The 24518-nt window shown below is 45.1% G+C and overlaps 1 protein-coding gene across 13 annotated transcripts in view; it reads left to right on the top strand.

The window, feature by feature from the left end:
* The window catches only part of ARVCF (ARVCF, delta catenin family member), a 412391-nt gene extending 396943 nt beyond the window's left edge, over nucleotides 1–15448 (top strand). For 9 of the 13 annotated variants that reach the window (XM_025201537.1, XM_025201540.1, XM_025201532.1 and 6 more), the window contains 4 exons: nucleotides 669–722; nucleotides 9244–9335; nucleotides 12207–12320; nucleotides 15149–15448. In XM_025201537.1, coding sequence (XP_025057322.1) covers nucleotides 669–722; nucleotides 9244–9335; nucleotides 12207–12308 — 248 coding nt within the window. In that variant the 3' untranslated portion in view covers nucleotides 12309–12320; nucleotides 15149–15448. The other 4 variants (XM_025201533.1, XM_025201534.1, XM_025201545.1 and 1 more) reach the window with 4 other exon arrangements.
* Nucleotides 15449–24518: the final 9070 nt, after the last annotated feature.

Below are 24518 nucleotides of genomic sequence, written 5' to 3'. Positions count from 1 at the left end.
CCTGCTGAAGAAATCACCTTCACCGCTCCAGTGCAGTTGAAACACTGGTTCAGTACTGAGTTTGAAAAAAAGTCTTCACTGAGTCACCAGCACTGTATCCTCTGTCACTTGAGTTGTCCTTGGAGGTCTCTTATCCAAGTACTGGCTCAGACTCATCTGTGCGTAGGTGGTCAGATCTGACAGAACCACTCCCAAGGTGTTCTGGCTGCAGGCCGTGGTCAGTTCCGTGTTCACCTCCTTTGTCTTGTATTGTTGATCGTGTTGGAGATAGGAACCAATATGAAAATTATCCTCTCAAAACCCTGTATGTCCTCCTGATTGCTCCTCTCTCTGGGCAGAGGAGAGAATCTCATTCCATTTTGGCCAAATATAAAAATAAACTCCAGAAAACTTATCCCAGTCCAGAGCAGACACGATGCTGCTGGAATAGGGGAATGTCCCAGTACGTGTCACGGCACCGTAGCACAAGGCATGTGAGCTTGAGTGCTCCTTGCAGCAGAACCTTGCTTCCTGAATAAACAGAATTTAAATGTTGTTTCATTATAGCCTCTTGCATTCAGTAAGTTATGGGCTCCCCTCTTTCCTCTGGCCCTGTGATTAATCCAAGCCTGCTCTGCATTCCTCCCAGCAAGCGCAGTACAAATAGTTTTGATGCTTCTGTTTTGTAGATAACGAGAAGGCTGGAAGTCGTGATATGATACCTATGGATGAACTTGGTCCAGGTAAATGCAGTCATGGATCGACCCTCTGTCTGCTTCAATAGAGCATACTGTCACTCACGAGAAAGTTCAGCTCTTTCTCTGGAAGATATTCTTTCAAGTGGATAAAGCTGACATTTAAAAGCAGAACGTTGCCTTCCAAAAGATCAATCGTCTGTTTTTCTTAAACATGAGTGTATTGTGCACGCACAGGTTTCTCCACTACTTGAGCCAGAGAATGCAAATACACTGGTATTTCCAGCTCTTTCACATCTTGGCAAAGCCAGGAATAAAACCCAATCCTCCTGACTTCCAGCCCCATTTCCTTATATGCTAGCCCAACACAATTTTCTGTACAAGCACTACAGCCTTGTATAGAATTTCACCAATTGCATCCTGGAGTGAGACATCCAAAAGTCCTGAGATTTACAGAATGTATTTTTTCTTAAAAGCGGGACACTAATTTGCTGACTTTAAATCCATGTGAATATCACACTTTGACTGATAATGAAACATCAACGTTAACTCCACCTGCAAGAAATGAGAAGAAAGGAATAGTTTATTTTTAAGTTTCTTTACTTTTCCTTTCTATTTTCCCTCTTTCCCCAGTGCTGACAGTGAGTTTGTCACTCTGCAGCTTGGATGGGTCCTTCAAAGAACAAGAAAAGAAAGATTTTTTTTTCTTTAAGTAGGACGATAGTAAAATTCCCCCCAGAGGGACAGGACGGGTGCCAGACTACAGCTCAATAACGAGTGGCCACGGTCTTCAAAGAACTTGAGATGCTTCCTCCTGCCCCAGTGGGAATTTTGCCTGGGTGTAGTATTACACATTTAGCCCTGTATGAATGCACATTAAAAATTAGGAGAACAAATAAACCCTGTTCCTCCTGGCATGTTAAAAAAAACCTAGCCCATGAGGAAGCAATGACTTCTCATCTTTATGCTTCAGCTCTGCTGAATATAAAGGGCATCTTTCAAGAGCCAAACAAAGCAGCTTAATTTTCCCCCCTACAAGGAAGGTACAGGAACAGGTTTCTTTCAGCAGACTTCTCCAGGGTCTCTTGTGGATTTGAAACCTGCAAAGACCAAAGGAGACCGAGATGCTGCAGACCAAACATAACCCGTTCAATCCATCTCAGTAATGCAGGCATCCATGTATAACATGCATTTATAACTGGACAGCCAATTGCTTTGCTTGTAGCACCCAGTGCTTTGAAACCCTCCACCCTGATACTGGTAAATGCACCAGGAACTCCCACACCAGTATCTGAAGTGACAGATTTCTTTTAAACCTCATGAATTATACAACCCTTGCATGCAAGCATATGAAGCTGTAAGGGTGAAGAGGTAGATAAATTTAAACCAGATGGGTGGTTCAGGCGTTGCACTATTTTTCAGATGTGGAACAGCAGCAGGAGAAACTCATGTTATTTAGGAAAGAAGCAAAGCTGAATCTGTGAGACATGATCTCTCCCCAGATGATGATAGACTTCCTGGCATGGATGTCAGAATGATTTGATTCAGGTACTAAGGCCCTGGTGGAGAGGAAGGATAATTAAGAGCCTCAGGTGCTTCCTTGTCATCATGAATTTGAAAGAAAGCAGGGATTTAAACCCTGTGACTCCTGACCTTCCCCTGGAACAAGAATAGTTATAGGTTTTTCTGTTCACATACATACCTGAGGCAAGAGTCCTCAAGATGAAGGCTGCAGTGCTTGTATGGAAAGCTGTGTTGGGCTAGCATATAAGGAAATGGGGCTGGAAGTCAGGAGGACTGGGTTTTATTCCTGGCTCTGCCATTGAATTACTGTTAACCAGTCTGTACCTCCATTTCCTAGCTGTATACTAGGGATAAACACATACCTGTTCCTTTGCAGTACTTTGAGATTGATAAGTGAAAGACTCTGCCAGTAAAAGAAGGATCTGCTTCAATTTATCCAGCTGCAAATCTTTGTACTGACACATCTGTGCATTTGATGTCTTACTAGCTGTGATTGTACCTGCAAAAATGGCAATATGATTGAGCCCCTGCTGAAAAGCAAGCTTGTCCACAACATTAGAATAACAGAAAGATATCACCTTTCATGTCCTCTGCTGACAACATCTCAGCTGGCATGAACAAACTGTCCGTATGTACTTATTTAAGGGAAGACAGAAATGTTTGTCTTCACCATGGAAGAAAATAATATCAAAGAACATCACACAACAGGATAGCTATGTACTAACTAGTCTAGCAGTGAGAAACCCAGATCTGTAGCCACAGGATTGTAATAAACTGTTCAGAGAAAAATATTAATCACAGCTTAGTGTATTTCAGGGGTTATTGGAATGGCGGAGGGCGAACTGGAAGTTGGTGGGCAGTGTCAGAAGTGTTTCTTGCCTGTCAGGTTCTGTTTTCAAATCTTTGCACCACCAATAGAAAACTAGGGCATTTATACATGTGCTCTGGGAATGGGGGGGGGGAAGGCGCTTTAATTAGTTTAGCTCCAAGAGCCGATCTAATTAAAGCACCCGGAGCATCTTGTGTATCAGCGCCCCCACGCTGAAAAATGACAGCGGGGTCACTTTAACTAAAGCTTGTTGAATGAGCTTTAGTTAGAGCACCCCGCCACCAGTTTTCAGTGCGGGGCCATCGATACATGAGACACTGGAGTCAGCTGGAGCACGGTAATCACCACACTCCAGCAGACTTAATGAATTGAGTCTGGTCCGCCGTGTTGTAATTACAATGCATCGCAGCAGCCTCGCTGCTCGTGTATAGGCGGCCCTAGGGTCTCAGGTACAGGCTTTCCAGATTTCTGCTCTTGGATATTTTTAAATCAGCAAAGGCCAACAGCTCAGGCATTCTTATATCTCCCCGTGACTACCCTGAAAAGGTCAACTGACAGGGAGCGCGCTAACAGGTTTGGTCTGCTGCACTCCATGAAAATGGCATAACAAGTGACTGTTGGACTCGCCTTTCCTCAGGCTCTTCCAGCCAAAGTCCTAATAGTTTATACATTCCTAAGGGCTTTTCTACAGGGGGACCTGTTCAAGAAAAGCCATTTTGATTAACTCTATCCTCTAATTCTCCTTCTACCATGGCAGACATTGGGAGTGTTTCAGAGCCATCATGTATTCTTCTCCAGAGTTTTCTCCATTAAACCCAGCTCCATGATACCCAGCTGTATCATGTCTGTGTATGCCACGCTTATTCATCTAATTGGTCTCTGGGTCGGCCTGATCTTGGTTGTGTTTGTCATCTGCTGTGTCTTCACCATGATCTTTTCAGTTGTAGCCAATCCTGAAATGTGATTTCTCCTTTCAAATTCATTTGTCTTAAAATTGTTCCACTTTACACCTATCGTCTTTCAGAGACCTCTCCCCTGTGCTACCTGTGGGCTATTGATATCTATTTCATGTAATGATGCTGCTTTGAGTCCATAAATAATACTAGTAATAGATGAGCTTGTTAAATTTGCCCTTTGATACTAAATATAGCGCTTTGATCAGTACATAATTTCATCTGCTAATGCTCATCTCTTTTTTAACTTTATCATTTGATAGAACCATCCTGATCAAGTTTTCCAAGTATCCAGCTTATTCTACAGCTTCACTATTGCTGCCTTCCCACACTTTATCTATTGTGTTTTTTTCAAGATGCAACTGCTTTGTCACCTTGGCATTTAATGTAAAGCCAAGTTGAATGTATTAGTTTTGCAAGGTAGGGAAGAGCATCATTATTCATTCAGACATGTCTGCCAGTTGTGCAATGTCATCTGCACAAGCTAAAGGGCTTACCTCTAGATCATCTGATGTCTCCCTCCAACTATTGTGTTCTTAATACCCTGTTTCAGAACATGATGAATATTACCAGTGCTTCTAGATCCCCCTACCTTACACCAAACTTTAACTCAAACCTGTTACTTAATTTTCCACCAACTTTTACTGCATTGTCAGAATCCTTGTATATAACGTTTAGAAATGCCATTACCCTAGCTGAATGCCATATAATTTTGCTACCTTCCATAATGCTTCCCTTCAAGCTGATTCAAATGCCTCTGTCACGTCAGTGGAAAAAAACCCCCAAACATCTTTAAATCCCCTTTCTTATTTTTTTCATTAATCACCAGAGCTTAGATCTCTGATCCATACAGTGTCAGGCTGGTTTGAAGCCAGCATTGTTCCTTATTCACTACTTCCCACAAAAATGGCTTAATCCATTGACAGTTAACATTATCATGATTTTTCTCCATACTTGCAGTAATTTTGTATCTCTAATTATTCTGATTGGTAAGATTTCCTTTTCTGAAAGTTAATACCACTGGTGTCTGTGACTAGTCATGTGGTATTTCCCGTACGCCCCATACCCTCTTGTATATTTTTTCCTGATGTCTTGTTGGCCCTTTTCCTGACAACTTTTAACAACTCATCCCCTGTGTAATCTATACCTGCAGCTCTCCTATTTTTAATTTCTTCCCTGCTCTTTCCATTTTTTTCTTCTGATTTTAAGTCAGTGCTGATATCAATCTACCCTGCAAGCTCCCCTGACATATTGCATGTTAAAAATGCTTGCATTAGGAGGGCACCTTGGGTTTAATGCACAGTCAAAATACCATGTTTTCGCACATATAACTCACATCTTTGCCCTCCAAAACCAGCTGGAGAAAATAGGGATGTGCATTATATCTGAAGAAAAGGGCTCCCCATAGGTCCAGAAATTTTCAAGGGGGAGCAGTGGCTGTATTAATTAATGTGGCTCTGGAACACTGCTACCCCTCCCTTCCTTTTGGGACCTTCCAAAAATAGGGTGTGCGTCTATTTGGGGGATGTGTTATATGCAAGAAAATATGGTACTCCTTCCAGGTTTCCCTCACTCCTTCAGTATGTGTTGTCAGTTTACCTGTAGCCTTTTTTTCCTGCTTGTATTTTTGGCCACAGCATGTTTCCAGACAACTTCACTTTTGGTGTATTGTCTTCATAATTTGCTTTCTTGATGCATTCTCTAATTGACCCTCTTCCTTCCAAAGCTTTTGCTTATCCCATCTTCATAATTTCTTTATGGCTATGCTTAATGCCTCTAATTCATCCACTTTGCCCGCAGTGTTGACTTGTTCACAGTCTTCCTGTTATGCTCTTGTTTCATTGATTTCATCAGATATCAGTCCAGGCCTGTCAAGCCCAACAAATGGAAATGGTCACTGATTTCAGGTAACAGCTGAACATATTACACGTATTGTGAATTGGAGTGTTAGGACTCTGTTTGCTCCAGGCCAGACTCAGCTGTTAGCCAAGGAGTCAAGGAAATTGCACATTGCTGTCCATGTACGCAGTGCACAAGAAAGGTGATAGTTGGAAACTATACTCTTTTTTTTTTTTTTACTCTGAAGCATAAGGATGGGATTGCTATAGTAAGCACACAGTTTACCTCGGTGAGACAGTGTCTGGGCAGGTTGTCACAGCAAGATTTACTACTGCCTACAGGAAGCCTTGTATAACTGTGATCATCAATAAATGGGGAAAGAAGGACAAGCTTTATCCTCAGTTAGATGGCATTATAGACAAGGTTCTGGGTTATAGTGTCATTTTGACAGTGAGAAAGCTGATTGCAAAGTTCGGATGTGAATGTGGAAGCCAAATGAGTAATATTGGCCCACGTGCAGAGCCTGATTCTCTCACAAGGGCATGTCCAGTTTTACATGGATTTCACCAGGGGGTCTAGTCAGGAACCAGGTTGGCTGCGCTGTCATCCATTAAAAGTAGAGTCAATGTTGACTGCTAAAGGCTATAAACGTATTGCGTGTGGATGTGATAATGACCTGCTTCAAGGAAAGAATTTATGTCCAAGAAAAAGATGAGAGCAATTGGTGTACAAGCTGAATTTGATAAGGGAAGTGGGGACATGCAAGGTGATAGTGGAGGGCCTCTCAGGTGCTTAATATGTGGAGGTAAAGCAATCTCACTACAGACAGAGTGAGAAGCATTCAAGAAAGCTATATGTGTCATGAGGGAAGAAGTAATAAGGTGCAAAGAAATAAAGCAAGCTGGATTAGCAATGAAACAAGAAGACTCGTGTATTCCGAAGTGGATTGAATTAGTTTGGAATAAAATGCTTTTATTCTTAAATAAGAGGGCCCACCTAGGGCGTGACTCAGGAATAGTTACTGGGTTTTAAGTTTACATCCTGCCTTAATCTGAATTCCCTTGCTTGCAAAAACAAGCCCTAAGACACACTTCAGGTTCCTTCTCAGGAATTAAGTTGGATTTTTAGAATTAAACGGGAAACAGGGAGAGACCCAGATTTGCAAATTCCATCATATTGCCTTCTGCCCAGTGAGGTCTTACTTTGCTGGTACAGCCTCCTGCAAAATATTTATCTTATTTTAGTGACTCAAGCCACAAACTTCCTAGCCCAGTCTGCCCTTGCTTAATACCAGCCCAGCACAGTGTAAGGTATCTAGCAGGACACAATCCAATAACACTGACGTGTGTGGCACCGTTAGCATGCAGACCACATCATGCTGAGGGTGACGGTAGGAGTTGCAAAATGCCTCCTGGCTTAGATATGAAAACCAAGTTCTTGGGGGTTTTTTATCACTCAAGATTCCTGGAACTTTGCTCAATGTTAGGTTTGCTAAGTTGGTGAGTAAGCAGTGGTTAAGGCTATTTAAAATGAACACTGTGTCTCCAGTTACTTGCAGTGATATTCTTTGCCTCCTGATCTGTGCTGCTATGAAGCGTTAAAGAGTTGGCGCGCAGCTCTTCAATGCTGGTTGCATTTCAGGGCCAGGCATAAGCTTCCCTTTCTGTGTTAGTTTGTTTCTAAAGTGCTTTGGGATCATTCCTGGCGAAAGGCAATACACAAATCTGCATGTACTATTTTATGCAAATGTAAATTAAATGAGTCATTTTTAAAAGGAAATGGATGTTGCTTAGTTGACATTGGGATTTGACTTTTTGCCGGGCAGCCTGCTTTTATCATAATTTAACTGTGTAGCTGTTCATGCCTTTGAGTCCCAAAGGAATGATAAAGTCTTAATGTCAGCATATGATTTACCAGCAAGTATATCTGAGTGTAATTTGGAAGTGAAAGATGTACTGTAAACACCATCAGAAATGTTGACTGGGTGGAGAGTCTGTGTCTGCAATTTATTTTTTGGTCTTACTGGGACAGTCAGGAATGTTAGATATCTTCATTGTCAACAAATAGCTGGGAGTAGAGAAGCTAAGCTGTATATAGCAGTAGGTCTCAAGCTACGACTATATCCATAACCGAGATGCACAATTTCAGCCATTTTCATCAGCGTCATTACGGATCCTCTCCTTGATGTTATATTCTCTTCATAACCATATGGACCACCTCAAAAGCCTTTTGCCAGGCCCAGGCATGTTTTGATCTACTGTGCCAAATATGAAGACTTAGGTTGTCTTGTGAACTTACTGGATTGCACCCTTCCCACCCTTTTTGAAGGCCACTGCTGTGCAGAACATACATGGTACAGGTCACTCAGTTTGTCTCGCTTTTCATGCTGTTTGCTTAGAATGGCTCATTTTCTATATTGCCACAAAAAGAAAGCTTTACTGACTGATTCATCTTTAGAGAACTTCTTGTATAGAGGCAAGAAGCTGAGAGACGAGATCTTCTGGCGCTTTCTGTAAAAAATCTTTTTTTGTGGAGTTCAGAGAAGATGGTTTGACAGGAAGTAAAACCAATAATGATACCTTAATTACCTGGAGAGAGACAAAAGCTTTACTATAGCCCATAAATCTGACTGCTGCTTGATCCAGATTACAATGCTGTCAAAGTTGGAAGGAAGATCTATTTGTCACTGATAACAACAGAAACTTGATGCATCAGGAAAACAAATTAATATTTGCAACCCCTGATGATTATTTGGTGTCAGGCAGGTTCTGAAATAATTAAAATGTTTCTTTGGAAAGCCCTCCCCAACCTTCTTTCTGTCTTAAATACTGAATTCATCTTGCTGCTCAATTGCCAAGGAGAAAAATCACCAGAAGGCGCCACTTTGTAATGAGAGGCAAGCCCAGCACCGCAGGGTTTGCTTCCAGATCCGCAGCTCTACCAGCCCCTTTTCTTCACAGCTCCAAAGGGGACTTTTTCTAAATTATTGTCATGTCTTGCTTGTAGTCAAGTTCAGAAAGAGTGGGAACGTGTTTCACACCCCCCAGCGTATGAACACAGCCAATTAATCAAGTCACTAAGCTAAAAACATAAGATTTTTCTCTGGATTTGGAACTTGTTAGCTACAGGGTGTGAAATAGCTTGTTCCTTTCCTTGGGCAGGCTACTACTGAACTGCAGCAGACCAGAATGAAAACAGTGCTGCTTGTTAATGCAGGACCAGTCCTTGATATTGATGTGCTATTAGAAAATGGAGTTATTGTTTTCAGGGAAGCTGGTACAAAAAAAGTTTCAGGGCCACAGCCCACATTGAATACCCCCCCCCCCCCCCCCATGTTTTGATTTTGATGTCTTGTGTTTCTGATCTGCAAAGGTTATTGCCGTTGGGATTGCTGTTGTCTGACTGCCATGTCATTCCTCCCCAGATGGCTACTCCACCATCGACCACCGGGACAAAGAGCGCAAGTACAAGACCAGTGATAATGTTGGGGACGCATCAGAGAAAGAACCTTTAAAAGTAAGCTGCCAGCTTATTCCCAAAGCCAGCTGGTGCCACAAGCTAGGAGGCCCAGCATATGCTGCAAAGAAAATGCATGTTACAAGTGCTCAGCAAGGGGCTGTAAAGGATTTTATAAGATGTAAAAGCTCCATTTCCTAACCCATCACCAACCAGCTTTCAATGAAAAACAACTGTTCCTTTCCCATAAGGAAGCAACTGCAGATGATGATTTTATAGACAAATATGTGCTCAAATGTTTATATGCAATTTTGAAACAGAATTATTTGTGTTATCACTTTCAGTTCCTGCATCTAGTCACAGTCCCCAGCCCTAACACGTACAGCGACGCAGGAGACTTTGTTCTGAGAATAGTGTCTTCAAGCAGTTACATGCCTTTATGCTTTTCATGGCAAGAAGCAAATGAAAGCTTGCATGTCTATGGAAAACCTGTGACGTACAGTATATATTTTCCCATTGTTCAGTCCATAGTCATCCAGTAGATATGGACCAAGGACATGTGTGCTCACACATACATCCATGTGTGCTTCTTTTAATCAAATTTTCAACACTCCTCCTTCCAGCCTGTTTCTGATTGAAAAACCATATCTGATGGATCTCCCCCTTCTCTTTTCCATCGTAGGCATTAGGTTGGGCACAGCAAGCTGTGTACAAGTCTGGTTTAATTTGTTCCATGCAATTTTTCTTGTATTCATGGACAGTTTTAGCTAAGTTTTGATAAGAAGCTGCTTTGTGCTCCCAGTAGTACAATGGCTCATTGCTTTTTCCCTCCCTCAAAAAGAAAAAAACAACCTCTTATGCACTCTCTCCTGGGTCTGTCATCACTAGGAAAAACCAGACACGATGAAACGAGTTTGTGACAAGGATCCTTGTTGTTGGCTTTCAGTAAGTTGACACTGGTACCCTCAATGCTGGTGAGCCTGGAGCGTCTACAGGGAAACCTCAAAGTGTTTTGTGACAGCACTGAAAATTCAAATGATTTGTGTTCAGTGGCCAGGCACTTGAAAAGGAAAGGCTCTTTGCAATTAGTGAGATGCAGAGTAATGGCACATAGAAATAAGACTTAGAAAGAAATCCTATTGAGGCAATAGGACATTCTTCTGCCCATGGCCTGTCTGTATTAGAGTCTGAGCACAAATAGTCGGGATTAAACAATTCCCAGCACCCCCTGCCTTTTTCCCAGGTTATTCAAAATGGATGACGGCTGCAATCCGTAGGCTTTTTTTTAACACTGCTTATTCCTGCTTTTCAGTTTCAAGGCTCTATTAAGGCTCTTGTCAGAAGCTTCTCATTTGGCAACCTCATTAATATAATCCATTGTTGTGTGATAACCCCACAGTGCCAAATCCGACTTCCTTACTGTTTCATTAGCGGGCCCAGAGCGAATCAGAGTCTTGAGTCATACGGCTGCAGTGTGACGGAGGAAAAACACTGACTTCTTTACCTGTGGTGTTTGCCAAGCCTCCACTCTTATTTCAACGTGACCTTCCATTATCTGGTACTGCAAATGGGTGAAGATTATGGCTGTGGATGGATTAGGAGACCTTGGCGACCCTTAAAGCCGGACCACAAGAGAACAGCCATTGTTGTTTGAAGCTAGCTCTGTGTACGATTCGTTTTCTAACCCTGCCCCCGTGGTACCATGTATAATGGAATTTGACAGTAATCACCTTTTGGTCTGCCCCTGTAAAATGCTAATTATATTAATGCTTTTACAGGCCATAGTACAGATGGAGGGGGAACAATCTCTGGTTGCTCTCACCTTTCCCCGTGAATGCGGTCAGTGCTCCTTTGTGTTGTTTTTCACCTCTGTACTTCCCGATGACCTGCATAGCCCTGATCAGACTGGGAGACTTTTAGCTTAAGTGCTGAGGAGCAATTCACTTCATATAATTTAAGGCTTATATTTCTAAAGTGCTTGGTTAGCTCTGACTGTCACTAATGGGAATTGGGCTTTTAATCGTGACTTTGCACTTCGGAAATATCATGCAACTAACCCAGATCACCCCAGTCATGTTTGGAGGTGTTGAGAGGTGGCCATGCCTGACCCTGACATAATGGCATACGCCTCTCTGAATCTACCCATCCGCTGTGGCCAAGGCTCCCTAAAGGAGGTGGCTGCAGGGAGTAGGGGGCTCTTTGCTCAGAGCCAACAGAAAACACTTCTTTCTGAAGAAAGTTGGCAGGTGGGTAATTACTAATTACCCACCTGCCAATTAGGCTAGCCAGGGGGGGAGAGAATTAACAGATGGTTATCACTTCTCCATCCTACACAGAGGCAGCCAAACTCAGCCCGCAGAGTTGTGCAGTGCAGCCCAGGGCTGCCGTCCTCTCTCTCAAAGAGTGAAGTGCAACCCGCAGAGACGAGCGATTCCAATAAGCCATGCTCCATCATGATCAGAAAGCCCTGTCTCCTCCTCCGGCTATGCCTCCGCCCTACTAAAGAGGGAGGACAGGCCAAATTCGGTCTTTTCTAGCCCCCTGAGGAGCTGCCCTGAGGCTTCTGGCATGTTGTCAAAGCAGCCCTTGGTGTTGGGCAAAGTGTAGGCAGGCAGTGTCCTGTCAGATGTGCGTGCCGATTTCTAGCTTGTGAACCATCCAGGAACCGTGGCTCTGAGCTGCAAGACTGGCTAAGACGTGTGAAAAATGATGGCAATGAAGTGTGACGCGTGGCTGTCCTGGAGCTAGCGAATGCTTCTGTCAGCGCCTGTGGAGCAGCACGCCTTGGCCGAATTTGTTTCTTTCTCTGTCCACTAATTCTTCCTCGCGATCTTTTGAGCTGACTGGTTGGTTGGTTGGTTTGTTTGTTTGTTTGTTTGATTGATTAATCCGCTCTGTTTTGCCTTTAACTCCTCACCCTGTTTGCTGCAGAATGACACAAATAGGAAAAACATTAACAGGAGTAACAGGGCTTCGGTGAATCTGGTGGATGCCCGTGACATTAAACCCCAGCCTGTTGACTCCTGGGTCTAATTTGCATGCATGGTAGGTCCTTTTAATGGTAATTGGTGCTAGTGATTAACTTGTCTCATTGTGCATGATCTGAATTGCTATGGACTCTCTCCAAGGCTAACGGCTAACTAGTTCCTTTTAGGCAAACGAAAATGCATTAGAATAAGGGTGGTGTTTGTTTCACAGTGTGCTTATAATGAAACACAATAAAACGCTGCCATTTGATTAAATAATAACCTGTCAAATAACCAGACAGCGAATTAATATCCTGAACGATGGGCTGTCAACTGAAATGTGAAGGATCTGTGCTATTAGGCCATGGGAATGAAGCTGAATAGCATTTTCCTGGATGATCTAAAATGTCTCCAATTGTTTCTCCTCCATTCCCCGCGCCCCCTCCCCCAGCGAATCATCATGAGTTTTTAGCCTGAGACCCAAGGCAAAGCACATCCTGACTATTTCTGGCTCTCCCCTGAGGCTCCTGGGAATTGCATGGCCCTGCCTGTGTGCAGGAAGGCCGGTGGCTGTGCACGCAGTAATTCCTCCAAGGGGAGGACCTCATTCACTCAACTAAAAGTAGAGCCACACTTCCCACCTCCAGCTCCTCCTCTTCCTCCGCAGCTCAAGAAAGCTGTTTTGTCCCCTTGTTTGTCTTCTTCCTATGTCAACTTCCTTAAAAACATGCCCACCTTTCTCCCTTGTGCTGCTGCTAATGCCTCCTGCTGCTGTGCTGGACCCAGTCTGTCACCCGTCAGATGTAGCGTTGTATGTAGAGCTGCAGAGAGTGCTGCTGGCCGTGCTGAAAGAAGGATCTTTAAGGACTGTGATGGATATACCATGTGCTTCTCCTATCAAATGCTGGAGAGCCCAGCCCGTTAAGGCCTGATTTCCAGACATGCTGAGCACCTGCTGTTCCCAGGTCTAGCATTGCAGACATTATTCCACCTGGAAATTATATTCATCAGCAGGGAGGAAACCCCAGTCCAGAGAAAGAGGCATTAGGAGGCGGATTAAGATTATTGGGGCCCCAGGCAAAAACAAAATTGTGGGCCCCCTTTAGAGAAGCACTGACAGATCCATCGTTGCATATCGGATTGGCACCAATAAAAGGAAAGTTAACATTATTGGCTATTGTCTATTTTTGGCAGCTGTAGCCAATTAATGTCACCAATAAATGCCATGTGCATGCAGCCAGAACTACAGCAGGGTGCTTGGAGAGCAGCATCCGGCCGGTAAATCTGTGGGGGGAAATCGAGGCCCCCACGGTGAGGAAGCGAGGGAGTGGGGCAAGGGCAGGTGTTGCCCAGCCAGGGTGGTGCATGGGACCCCGGGGCTGGAAGTGGGATGGAACAGGGCAGGTTGGGAGGGAGGTTGGCTTCCCACTGCTGTGCGCATCCCTGGGGGAGCATGTGCCCCTACAGATATGTGGGCAGGGGGAGGGTGGGCTCAGGGCCAGGGGCTGCGCCGGCCTCTTCCTGGTGGGAGGGCTGAGCTTAGAGTGGACTCACCTGTACAGGGCAGGTGCTGGGAGGGGTGGCTATGCGGGGGCTACAGGGAATTTTGGGGTGGCAATATCCCCCCGCCTCCCAGCTGCCCTAGCACCGCTCTTGCTTGTGGCACTTCTCTACAGGGGGATTGGGGAGCTATAGCCACCCAAAATTCCCCATAGCTCCCCCATAGCTACCCCTCCCAGCACCACCATCGCGTACCCTGAACCCAGCCCTGGTCCAGCCCCCCTGCCAGGAAGAGGCTGGCAGAGCCCCTGACCCTGAGCCCACAGCGGGTAGCCCGCCTTCATCCCACGCACAAATCCAGGGGGGCACGTGCCCCTCATGCCTCCGCAGGGAGTGCGCACAGTGGCAGGGAGCTCCAGCATAGCTGATAGAGCAACTCGGTAACACCAATAACCCCCAGCGACAATGTGCGCCTCTGCATGTCACAGCCTCCTGGTGACTTTTAGCAGGGAGCTTTGGAGTCTGAATCTTTGAAGCCTCAAATTTAGGCTCGCGTTGTTCCTCTTCTGAGACCTGAAACGGGTGAGGAAAGGCAATCTCTGACTTGCCGTTAAATGGGCATCAGGGAACCGAATGCTGCGGCATCCTCCAAAGCCGCTCCCAGCCCTTTGCCTCTGCTGCTTCGGTCCTGAGGAGCGACACCGTTCCCATGGGCCAGCCTCGCCCATGCTAGAAGGAGCTGCAGTGTGACCATCACGGTTCCTCACTTGACTTGAGCCCAGCTCCCTCAAGGTGAAAGGCCAGAGCATGAAACCACTCCACCTCCTTCGGGCCTCCGAGGCCAGCAGTTTTGGGTGGTGGCACTTCCCCACGTGGCACATTAGGCATCCTCCGACCTTACGCAAAAGAAGTTCCCATTGCAAAGGTGAAAATCACCCCTGCATAGGGAAGACACACGGCTCCTGGTGTTTGTGCATCTTGTGCGCTGCACTGAAAATCCACCCCACCTCGCTGCTGAGTGAGTGAAGCTCAGGGAGCACTAGTGTTGCTGTTGAATATTCAGTATTTCTGTCGCAGTAGTCCTCCAGCCAGGCTGTCTTGCAGGGCTTCATGTTGTACTAGGAAATCACAATCTCTTGCTCCAAATGCCTGAGATTTAAGCCCTTGACCAGGCCTAGTAGTTCCATGTGTTCCCACAAAGGAGAGAAGGTATTGGTGTGGGGGGTGGCTGTTTTTAATTAAATGTTCCTTTTTTCCCCAGTGCCTCCCCATTAAGGATCTCTGGCATTGGATGGGCCTTTGTAGCTTCCAAGCCTTGTGTTGCCTTTGTTCATACTCCTGTGCTGGAGCTTGCAGACACGGGTGTATTAAATTCACCTATTAATCAGCTCTGCCTTTATTTTGCAGGGCTAGAGTCCAACAACCTTTTTTTTTTTTTAATCGAGGGGAAAAATATTTGAACCAACACAGAGGATCTCATATATCACCACTGCCATTCAGATTCAGAGGGCGCTGCATCATTGAACAGTCTGCAGATTCTAGGAGGGTGTGGGGAGAAAACGCAGCCGACTGCCATCAGCCAACCCTGGAGCACCATGCCTTACAGCAAGACAATTTGCTCTTTTAAAACTCAGTTATATTCCCATCAGACATAGCCGCCCCCTGCCCCCACCTCCCGCCCCCTCGAAGACGACAGACAAAGAATCCAAGCTTACGTCTAACTGGTTAGGTTCTCAGATGACTCTTGATGGTGGTGCCGAGCATGAGAAGAGAAGGTCACGCGATGGGGAAAAGGATGACTTTGCAAGTGAAAGAGGAACTGCAGAATATCTGAAATCTCTCTTAGGTGTAGCCGTGGAGACAATAGCACTTTTCTTTTGGGGTTTTTTGTTTTTGAACTGTGAATTTAAATTTTTAAACATTTTATTTAGGGGTTTTTGACTAATATTGAGGTCGTGTTCTGTTTTTTGTTTTTTCCACAAGAAGTACAGGAATGTGGAGTTGGGTTTGTTGGATTTTAATGAAAGAGAAAAATAAAACAGAAACTATTAAATGCTGGTTGAATGAACTGGAGAGAAATTGATGCAAGCTGTATAATCTGCTATTAGACTAAGCGATATCACACTGTGCTATATTATCATTATTATCTGGTGTACAATACTTCTGCCTTTTGAACTCTGCAATGGCTCTGTTTTTACTTCCACATATGTAAACAGTTCATTGAAGTTTTCACTGTCCCTAATTCAGAAAACTATGCTAAGAAATGGAGCTGGCTGACTGTTTATCTTTTCTGTTCCTGATGTTCACAGTAAGGAGTTTTTATTTTGAAGTGTATCAATGTTGGGTTAATGGTGATTGAATCCTTAATATCATTTCTTTGCCATAGCTGGAAACACTTGGGAGAGAAACGGAAGCTTGTTTCCTCATTTAGGGAGGTGAAATGGGAACGCGCTGGAAGCTTTAGATGGTTCCTTCCTTTATATTTTAATAACAGACATGATTGCTATGGGATCCATGTTTGGTTTTGGCTGTAGATCTTGAAGAGTACTACAAAGGGAACTGTATTTTTTCCCAGAAAAAATCATCACCATCATGGTTTTGTACTATTTGTTTCATTTTGAGGTTGTGCTCATGTCGGTCAGGGTGACACTCAACTGGCTGCAGAGAGTCTGCTTCAAGCAGCTAGTAGGCCGGTGGGCTGTCTGCATTGGGGAGACTGTTCACCCGACAAGGACTCATTTTGCATGTTCGGTATCTGGTGATGCAATGTGCTAAATGCAAATCTTTGGCCTCCTTGGGTTGCTGATCCAGGGAGGGTGACAGAGGACAACGGGAATCTACTCTCTCTTTCAAGTAGTGGTGGGCGCTTTCTGCTTTGTTTGTTGAGTTCCTGTTGTTGGTCGGTTGCTACGTTTACTCTGACAAGCTCCTAAAGCCAGTGTGACTGGAAAGCACATTTTTGAATCAAGCCAACTTAATTTGGGGTTTTCAGTGCCTGCTGTTTTCCTTTGTAATTTAAAAATGAAAAAAGAATAAAAAAACAAAACAAACCAAAAAAAAAAAGAACAAAACCCCCCCCAGACATAAAACCCTAAAAATATTACTGTAATAGTAAGCGTCTACATTTTTTGTAAAAAAAAAAAATTTTAAAAACTAAAAAAAAGCAAGCGTCAAGAGCTTTGTATCTTCTTGAGTATAATAAAATTTGACATGAATACATATATATAAATAAATAAATATATATAAATATATATATATTGTTGTGCAGAGGATAGGTTGCCAAAACCATGTAAAGTAGTTTGCAGGAGAAGGAAGCATTTCTGTTGATTCAGGGAAAGACCGATGCCAGAAGCTGTCAGCAGTTAAAATGACCGGTACGTGAATTTTTCCCCCGACTCCCCATCGTCAGCCTACGTATGGGAGGGTGGCTCCTGGGTCCTGAGGGCAGTGAAGTTGCTGGGAGCAAAGAGATTGCAGTGACTGGTTACTTTTACCTTCGTGAGAGTCATGTTGGGCCAAAGATGCTTAGCAGGTCTGGGGAAGCAAAGTGAGAGTCATCTGTAACTCTTTGGATTGGAACTGGGGACGCATTTTTCCACACCGAGGCATAAAGTGTGGCGAGTGAAACCAGATACCTAGTTTTACTGTATATTCTAACAATGGTGCTCTTTTCATACTTGTCCTGCCGATAAGCGGAGACTCTTTTAACACGGCTGTTAGGCAGAAGAGTTTTCTACACTTTTGTTTTTATGTACTTGGTGTATTGTTTTTGTATATCAAAGGATTTTTTTAAACACTTTCTCCAGCAGTTAGCAACAGAACTTGCTTTGTAGCTTATTAGCGCTGCGTAAGGGAGGGTCGACAGAGGGGCCCTGCGATCTGCAAGTCCCAGGTTGCTTTTATCACGGTATTTACCAAAGGAGTCTGAGCAGGAGATCATTGAAAAGCATAAGCTGACTCTCTTAAGCTTTTCTGATAAGACTTTACAGCATCTAATCGTACTGTAATCCAAGAGCCAGCAAGAGGGGAGCAGAGAATTTGGCATGAGAGCCACGGCTGCAGGGACTGGGCCAGGGGAGGGACCCAGAGGCCATTAAACTCGCATGAACTCCTACCCAGAGCAAGTCCCAAAGTGAAACAGCCACACGCTACGGGGACATTCAGCCTCGAGATCAGAAGCCAAGTTGGGCAGCTGGCCTTTTCTCTCAGTGATGGGCCAAATGAAAACCACTGCGGGGCCTTTGAGAAGCAGAGTTAGCCCCCAAAAGGTCCTTTCTGTTGCCATCAGACCCACCCCCGTAGATGAGAAGAGATGAGACCAGCTTCTGAGAACCATTAGCACAGGTTGCTCTTTCCTTTTGTCTCCTGTTTGTTTCCGAAGTCACTGCTACGGCTGCCCAAAGGGGGAACGTCAGCTGGGAGTGGCAGGACTGCTCACGGGCGTCACGTGGCTTGTCCACGCTCGGCATAGCAAAGCTTCACTCGGGACATGCAGCAATAACAAGAACTGACCGGTGTAAATTGCATTTTTGTCCCCAAGCCGTTCCTTAGACAGCTGAGTGGGGAGGCAGGTCCTAGGGCTGAATCGCACGCACTCCCACCAGCCAGAGGCCGAGTCAGAGGGACTCTGTTGTTCTGCCCTGTCATCACCTTGGATCAGGGCCGCACAGGACAGGCAATGCCCATTGCAGCGACTGGCTCACCAGGCCAGGTCGCAGGGACATTTACTCACAGAAATGTACTGGGGCAGGCTAGATTTTTGGCAGCTGTGGCTGGCCAGTAAGTCCCTACAGTACTGGCCCTGTCAGAACGTGTGTGGTTATGACTCTCGCTGTTCCCCGCCAAGTATGGATGGGCCACACTTGAGAAGTGATGGGATGCGGATGAAAACAGCAGTGGATGTTTTAGTTGGTTTTGCATGGAAAGGAGGGTATGTGATTACATAGCAGCATGTGCAAGAAACAGGCCTGATGTCAAGCAAATCTAGTGTCCCCGGTGTAGGTATTTGGTTCCTCCGGGGCTCGTGATGGAGTGCGCAGCCTCTCGCTGCCTTCCCACCCATTCCAGCCTCCGGCAGCGTGGCCCGTGGAGGGCATCGGGCCAGAGAGAGGTGTGAGGGGTTGAAAAGGCACCACAGGTTACAGCGGGGAGTGTGTATGGAGCAGCAAGCAGAATACTGGATGCGGGTTTCTTGCTGAGCAAAAGCAGGAGGGAGCCCTTCTGCCCAAGCAAAGGCTGTGATAATGTGGGGTATGTCCTGAGTCTCCAAGGCGGGGAGGGGACAAGAGACCACAGAGTTGGTCACCGAGCACTGCTGGAGCTGCCATGTTGTAGTTTTGCCCGCTGCACGTTTGAGCAGTGGCTGTAGGGAGCCAGAAGGTTGCTGCACTCGCAGGCTCCTGTCCCCGGGTCTGGCTGCCTGTGCTCAGTGCAGGATCCAGGAGGGGTGGGCAAAGGCAAGGCTCCGAGCTGTTTTTCTAGTGTGCTGTTCCCGAAGCGCTTAGCCACGTGTGAGTCCAGCCCTGGCTGCCAGGATTTGGATCATTTCCAGGACTGCTGTTGCTGACACTGACTGGAACAGTCCCTTGGGGCATCTTTTCCAGCTGTAGGTTCATGGAGCACATTGTGTTGCAGACACACCACTTGCTTGCCCCAGCTCTGCTTCGTCTACCCAGGGATACTGCTTCCAGCACGTGGCATAGACCTAGCTGCGCTGTCTTTTGGCTACCCACGGATCCCCCCAATGCTTCTCAAAGCAACTGTGTGTCTCCTTAGCGCTGTTGAAGCAACATGAAAGGGCCTGGTTTGGCGCCAGGACAGGGAGACTCATGAAAGCCGTGGTGTGCACGTTTGCTTCCACCAATGTAGTCGGCTCCTGCCAGTGCTGATGAGAAAGGTGAAGTGTGGCATGCAAAGTACTTTTTCATCCTGCTGCAACTCCTGGAGCTTTAGGACGAAGTTAGCCCCTTTCATTAGTTACCTGCAGCTTATTGTGTGGTTTTGGCTCAGCTACCAATGAAAGATGAGCACATTATAAAACCCTAGATAGAGTAGGCAAAGCTTCCAGGGCCAGTGGATGTACTAATGAGAGCTGGTTCTAATACCTTCTGTCTGTAAAACTGCTCATGTCCTCACTCTTTCTGTGAAAACCATAACGTGCCAATATCTTGAGCCCATACTTTTTTGTGCATTGGGGGTTGGGTCTCTCTCACATACTCCTGACGGTGTTTATATATGTATAGTTTCTGGCAAAGTCTCTTCACTTCGATGCTCCTAAAATCTGGTGTTTCCCTACCTTTCACAGAGGTTGTCTCTGATTACCGGTACAGTAACTAATCTAGTGTATTAAGGGAAGGTATTATGAACCTTTTTTTTTTCTATCTTAAATTTTCCATTGGGGTAGGATGTTCAGAAGTGCGATCTCACGGTGATGAGGAGGAAGGAGCATCGACTGCAAAGCCTGCCATCCTGGCAGAGGATATCATCGTTAAAAACAACAACAAAACTAGACTAAGAAGCTTACTGGTAATTAGTAGCTAATGTGTTTGTAACTATCATGTGCCTTAAAATTTTCATGGTAGGAAAATAAAAAAAATAATTAAAAAAAACCAACAAAAAACAAATCACCAATGTGTTTTCTGTAATACTACTCAACATTATCTCTGTAGTTTAGACTGGTGGGTTTTTGCATTGTATTTACACTGTACTATAAACTGAAATGTAGAATGGTTTGATTTTAAGAGTTAAGAAGGGAAAAAAAAAGGTGGATTATGCTTTTCATAGAACAAAAGTTACCATGACAGAATGTATTATTATAGGAACTTTCTGTAACACAGACAAGTAGACTGCTTGTTAGCAACCAGGTGTGTAGGATAACTAACAATTTGGTGTGTTTTCAATAAATCATGCCTGGAAAGAATACACGTGCCACTGGTTATTTTTGTTTATTACATCAGATGTCCTAAATATTCCCCAGCCTTGTAACAGCATTTCCCCGGACGGGGTTCTTGAAACCTAGCTCAATCCAGCATTGAGTGAGTTAGGAAAAGGCCTGTGGTAGTGAAGACAATTGCAGTACATGCTTTAATGTGCTACAGCTACAAACCGGGAGGCAGAGGCCACCTGCTGCAGCAGAAAAGCACGTAATGGCTTGAGCGGAGATCACGGTTTCATGCAGATACAAGGCTGTTTCTATGGGAAGGAAGGTCTGTTTGAAGGACTGCACATTTGAACTGGCAAGGATTTAACTTCCTGATGGCTTTCCCATTCGTGAGATAATGGACCTTTCCCAGCTTATGCTGACACAACCTTTATACTTCACATGTCTGTAAAATGCATGTGAATGTGTATGAATGTGTGCACAGTGTTTATTTATTTACTTATTTACACACACACACACATGCACACACACAGATAACTGAGGTCTCATAAATTTGCTGGAGCGAGACACAAGCTTTTGGTGAAAGCTTCATTTACCCTTTTTCTTGCCATGCTGTTGGGGGATGCTGGAGAATTGCTTTGCTGCTGCGTTGGAGGCTGATCTAGCCCAGACGCTGAAAAGATAAATTGGATGCTACAGATTATGGCCAACCACTGACAAACCGGAGCAACACCCTTGGGGGCTGACTCTCCCCAACAAGTTCATCAGTGTTGATACGATCAACAGGCAGACTGATGTGCCATTGCACTTGCTGACCTTCACTACTCAAGCAAAACAAGAGTCCAGCAAAAATCTGTCGGAGTAATAGCGCACAGCAGGGTTCTGGCAATGAGTGGAGATGGAGTTGTCTCCGGGAGTTAAACACTAAATATTACTACTTGTCAGAGACCAAACATCTAACGCGTGTTCAAACTTCATTGTACATTGCGCATGTTACTGTCTTGAGGGTCCAAAAGCCTTTAGCTGTGGATGTTTGCTAATAGCAACAGTGGGGAATTTATCTTCAAATGTCTAGATCACAGATGTCCAGAAGGCATCCCCGAAAATTATGTAAAATCACCAACTGTTCTTGTCTACGCAGAAGGAAGCATCTGGTTCTGCAAGTCATGTGGTGAGGGGCAGGACTCAGTTCAGACTGACTCTTCAGAGGTAGCTCTAGCTTTCCACTGCAGTGATTAATCTGAGATTTGTTTGTTCTTTGGATGCATTAATGCAGCAATAAATAGTAGGTATGGCAGGTAAGACATTGAGCCCAGACAAACATGTTGTTTCTACAGGTGACCTTTTATGGCTGTCAGAGTAATTTCATTTCCAGCTCATCACAGCTGGGGAAAATTTGAAGAGCCAAGGCCCAGAGGTGAAAGGTTAACTTGGGAACAACGAGCATGAAATATCACAGCCCTCATCCGTTTCAGATCTCAACAGAAACTTGAGTGAAGAGCTCATCGTTGCAGCAGTGGTCGCCAGCATTTCTGGCTCCTTGCGGTAAAAGCCTTGCTCGTAGATAACATTCAGTGTTGGCAAATCGAGGTTGTGGTACAGGTTGACCAGGAAATGAAAAGTCAGAGGGACACAAGCAAGGTTAACATTTCCAAGTGTATCTTAGCTGCAGACTGTGTCTGTGATGGGAACTTAGCCTTGTTCTTCTGCATTGCACACATCACTGGGACCAGGGAGACCCTGCCAGTGTCACTCACTTGGCTGAGGGCATGGGCACATGAACAAGTTACTATGAGTTAAACTAAGCTAAGCAGTTATCATGCATCCCTGGCTGAGGTATTTGGGGGAGCCAGGCCAGGCTTGCTAGGTGAGGGGGCTCCTTTCCACTGCACCCTGCACCCCCAGCTCCTTCCCCCAGCTGGTAGCTCCATGCTGCTCCTTCCCCTTCCCTTCCTCTGTCACTGACAGCCCCGCAAAACATGAAAAATTAACTCTGGAGGGAGCACAAGTTCCCTAAGACGCTCTGGTTTAGAGTGCCTTCATCTAATACCTCATTTGACCAGGGCTAATGTTTTGTGCAATCGGTTATTTTAAAAGCACCCTGCAGCCGTGCACGTGTGTGATGTCACATCTGCAGAGTGCTTTCAGGGGTCTGATCGCACAGAAAATGTAACTTATGTAAGCACCCACTGAGAAGCCCCTGCCCAGCGAGGACAAGTGGCAGCCCTACAACCTTGACTGACCCCAAAATCCAGACTTCTTTATTAAAGCACTAGCCAAGCAGGGTTCCCCATTTGTTTCTTCATGATTGTAGCTCATAGTTGTTCAGTTGGCTTCATCTTCCTAATTGCTGGTCAACACAAATGCCTTTTCATCCTTTTTCATATGTGAAAAATGGTGTATCATAAGCATGGAGGAGATTAGGCAGTTAAGAGGAGACTAGACAGTCACCGTGCTGGGGTTACCTGACCCCCAGTTGTCTTTCCTGCTTGGTGCATGGGGCTGGACCCAACAATCTTCCGAGGTCCCTTCGGCCTTACAATTTATGAATCTACAAATGATGCAGGGCGATATTTTCCCTTGCGTTCAGAATTTACAGACTAATCTGATGATTCACAAACAGAAGTTAACTACAGTCCCCCTTCTTCCATGTTGGACGGCTAGTGCTAACGAGACAAAAAAGTCCAAGTTTTTGGCACTAAAGGAAGAATCTTTGGTTCTGATGGTACACACTGCTCCCATGGTAGTTTTCCCAGTTGTACTGCCATGCAAAGTGAAGGAGTTCAACTTGTGATATGTCCAGACCAGGCTAGTAGGAGCTTGTCTGCACTTCTCTCTCTCTCCCCCGCCCCCTGTCTGCTTTTTTAAATTCTCATTGCATAGCAACTCATTTTAGATCCAAGTGTGTAAAGTCCTGTTGGCTAAGACATGGGAACACTTTTCCCTAGTTCTTTCTAGGTGGGTAGAGAAAAGGGCTGAGTCTTTTGACCTGCACGTGATCTCCCAGTATTTTGTTCGGCTTCAGACCTCTTGCATGCAACACTAGCTCAACAGGGAAGTTCTGAGCAGAAGGGGCATGTGGCCCTGGACATGGGTTTGATGTCATCAGTGACATAAAACCCATTTAAGCCATGACAGCCACCTGCTATGGCTTAAATCTAATCACAGGCAAGTAGGCTGAAAAAAGAAGAGGACTGCCACAGTTACAACCTATAAGACACACAGAAAAATATTTTGTGTCCCCATGAGCATTCCCAAGCCCCTCTGCGCACCCTGGCCAGTTGCCCAAGGATGTAGATGGGCTTGTAAATGTTCTCTTCTCTGCAAATATTTGCAGACTGTTTAAAATCAGCTTTACAAACAATTTATATTTGAAAGACTGTGGGCTGATGATAATGCGTTGTTCCCATGATGACTCACTGCATGTGTAGCTATGCACGTTGCTAGAAGTCCTTTATGCTAATCTCAGAGTGTGAGGTGGAAGCTCAGAAAAGGATTGCACATGCACGCATGCGCTGTTACAGCACTGAACAGTTGCTCTGGGTGCTGAGGTTTTTCACCTTCTCCTATGTAGTATGTGTGGTTGGAGGCAATCTGGACTGTGGGCCTGCAGCTTGAGAAGCCATGGGCTTTTCTGAGCCATAACTAGCTACTCCCATGGTTTTGCTTCATGATGGGTCTTTGCAAGAAAGCTTATTGGGTTAGTATGGTTTGCTCTGTTCACCTTCAGTCTGACCTCCCAACCTGTTCCACAGGGCTTTACTGAGCTCTTTGTCACTGACCTGGAGGTATAACTCTCTCCAGAATCAACAATGCCTCAGTGCAATAGCCCGCAAAAGGAGATCGCCAAAGATATGCTTGTCCAATGCCAGAATAGGAAAGGGGGTGGTGTGTCTC

This window comes from Alligator sinensis, unplaced genomic scaffold, assembly GCF_000455745.1.
Source record: "Alligator sinensis unplaced genomic scaffold, ASM45574v1 scaffold570_1, whole genome shotgun sequence".
Lineage (NCBI taxonomy): Eukaryota > Metazoa > Chordata > Crocodylia > Alligatoridae > Alligator > Alligator sinensis.
The sequence above is the reverse complement of the archived record's forward strand: the minus strand, read 5'-3'. Positions and strand labels throughout refer to the sequence as shown.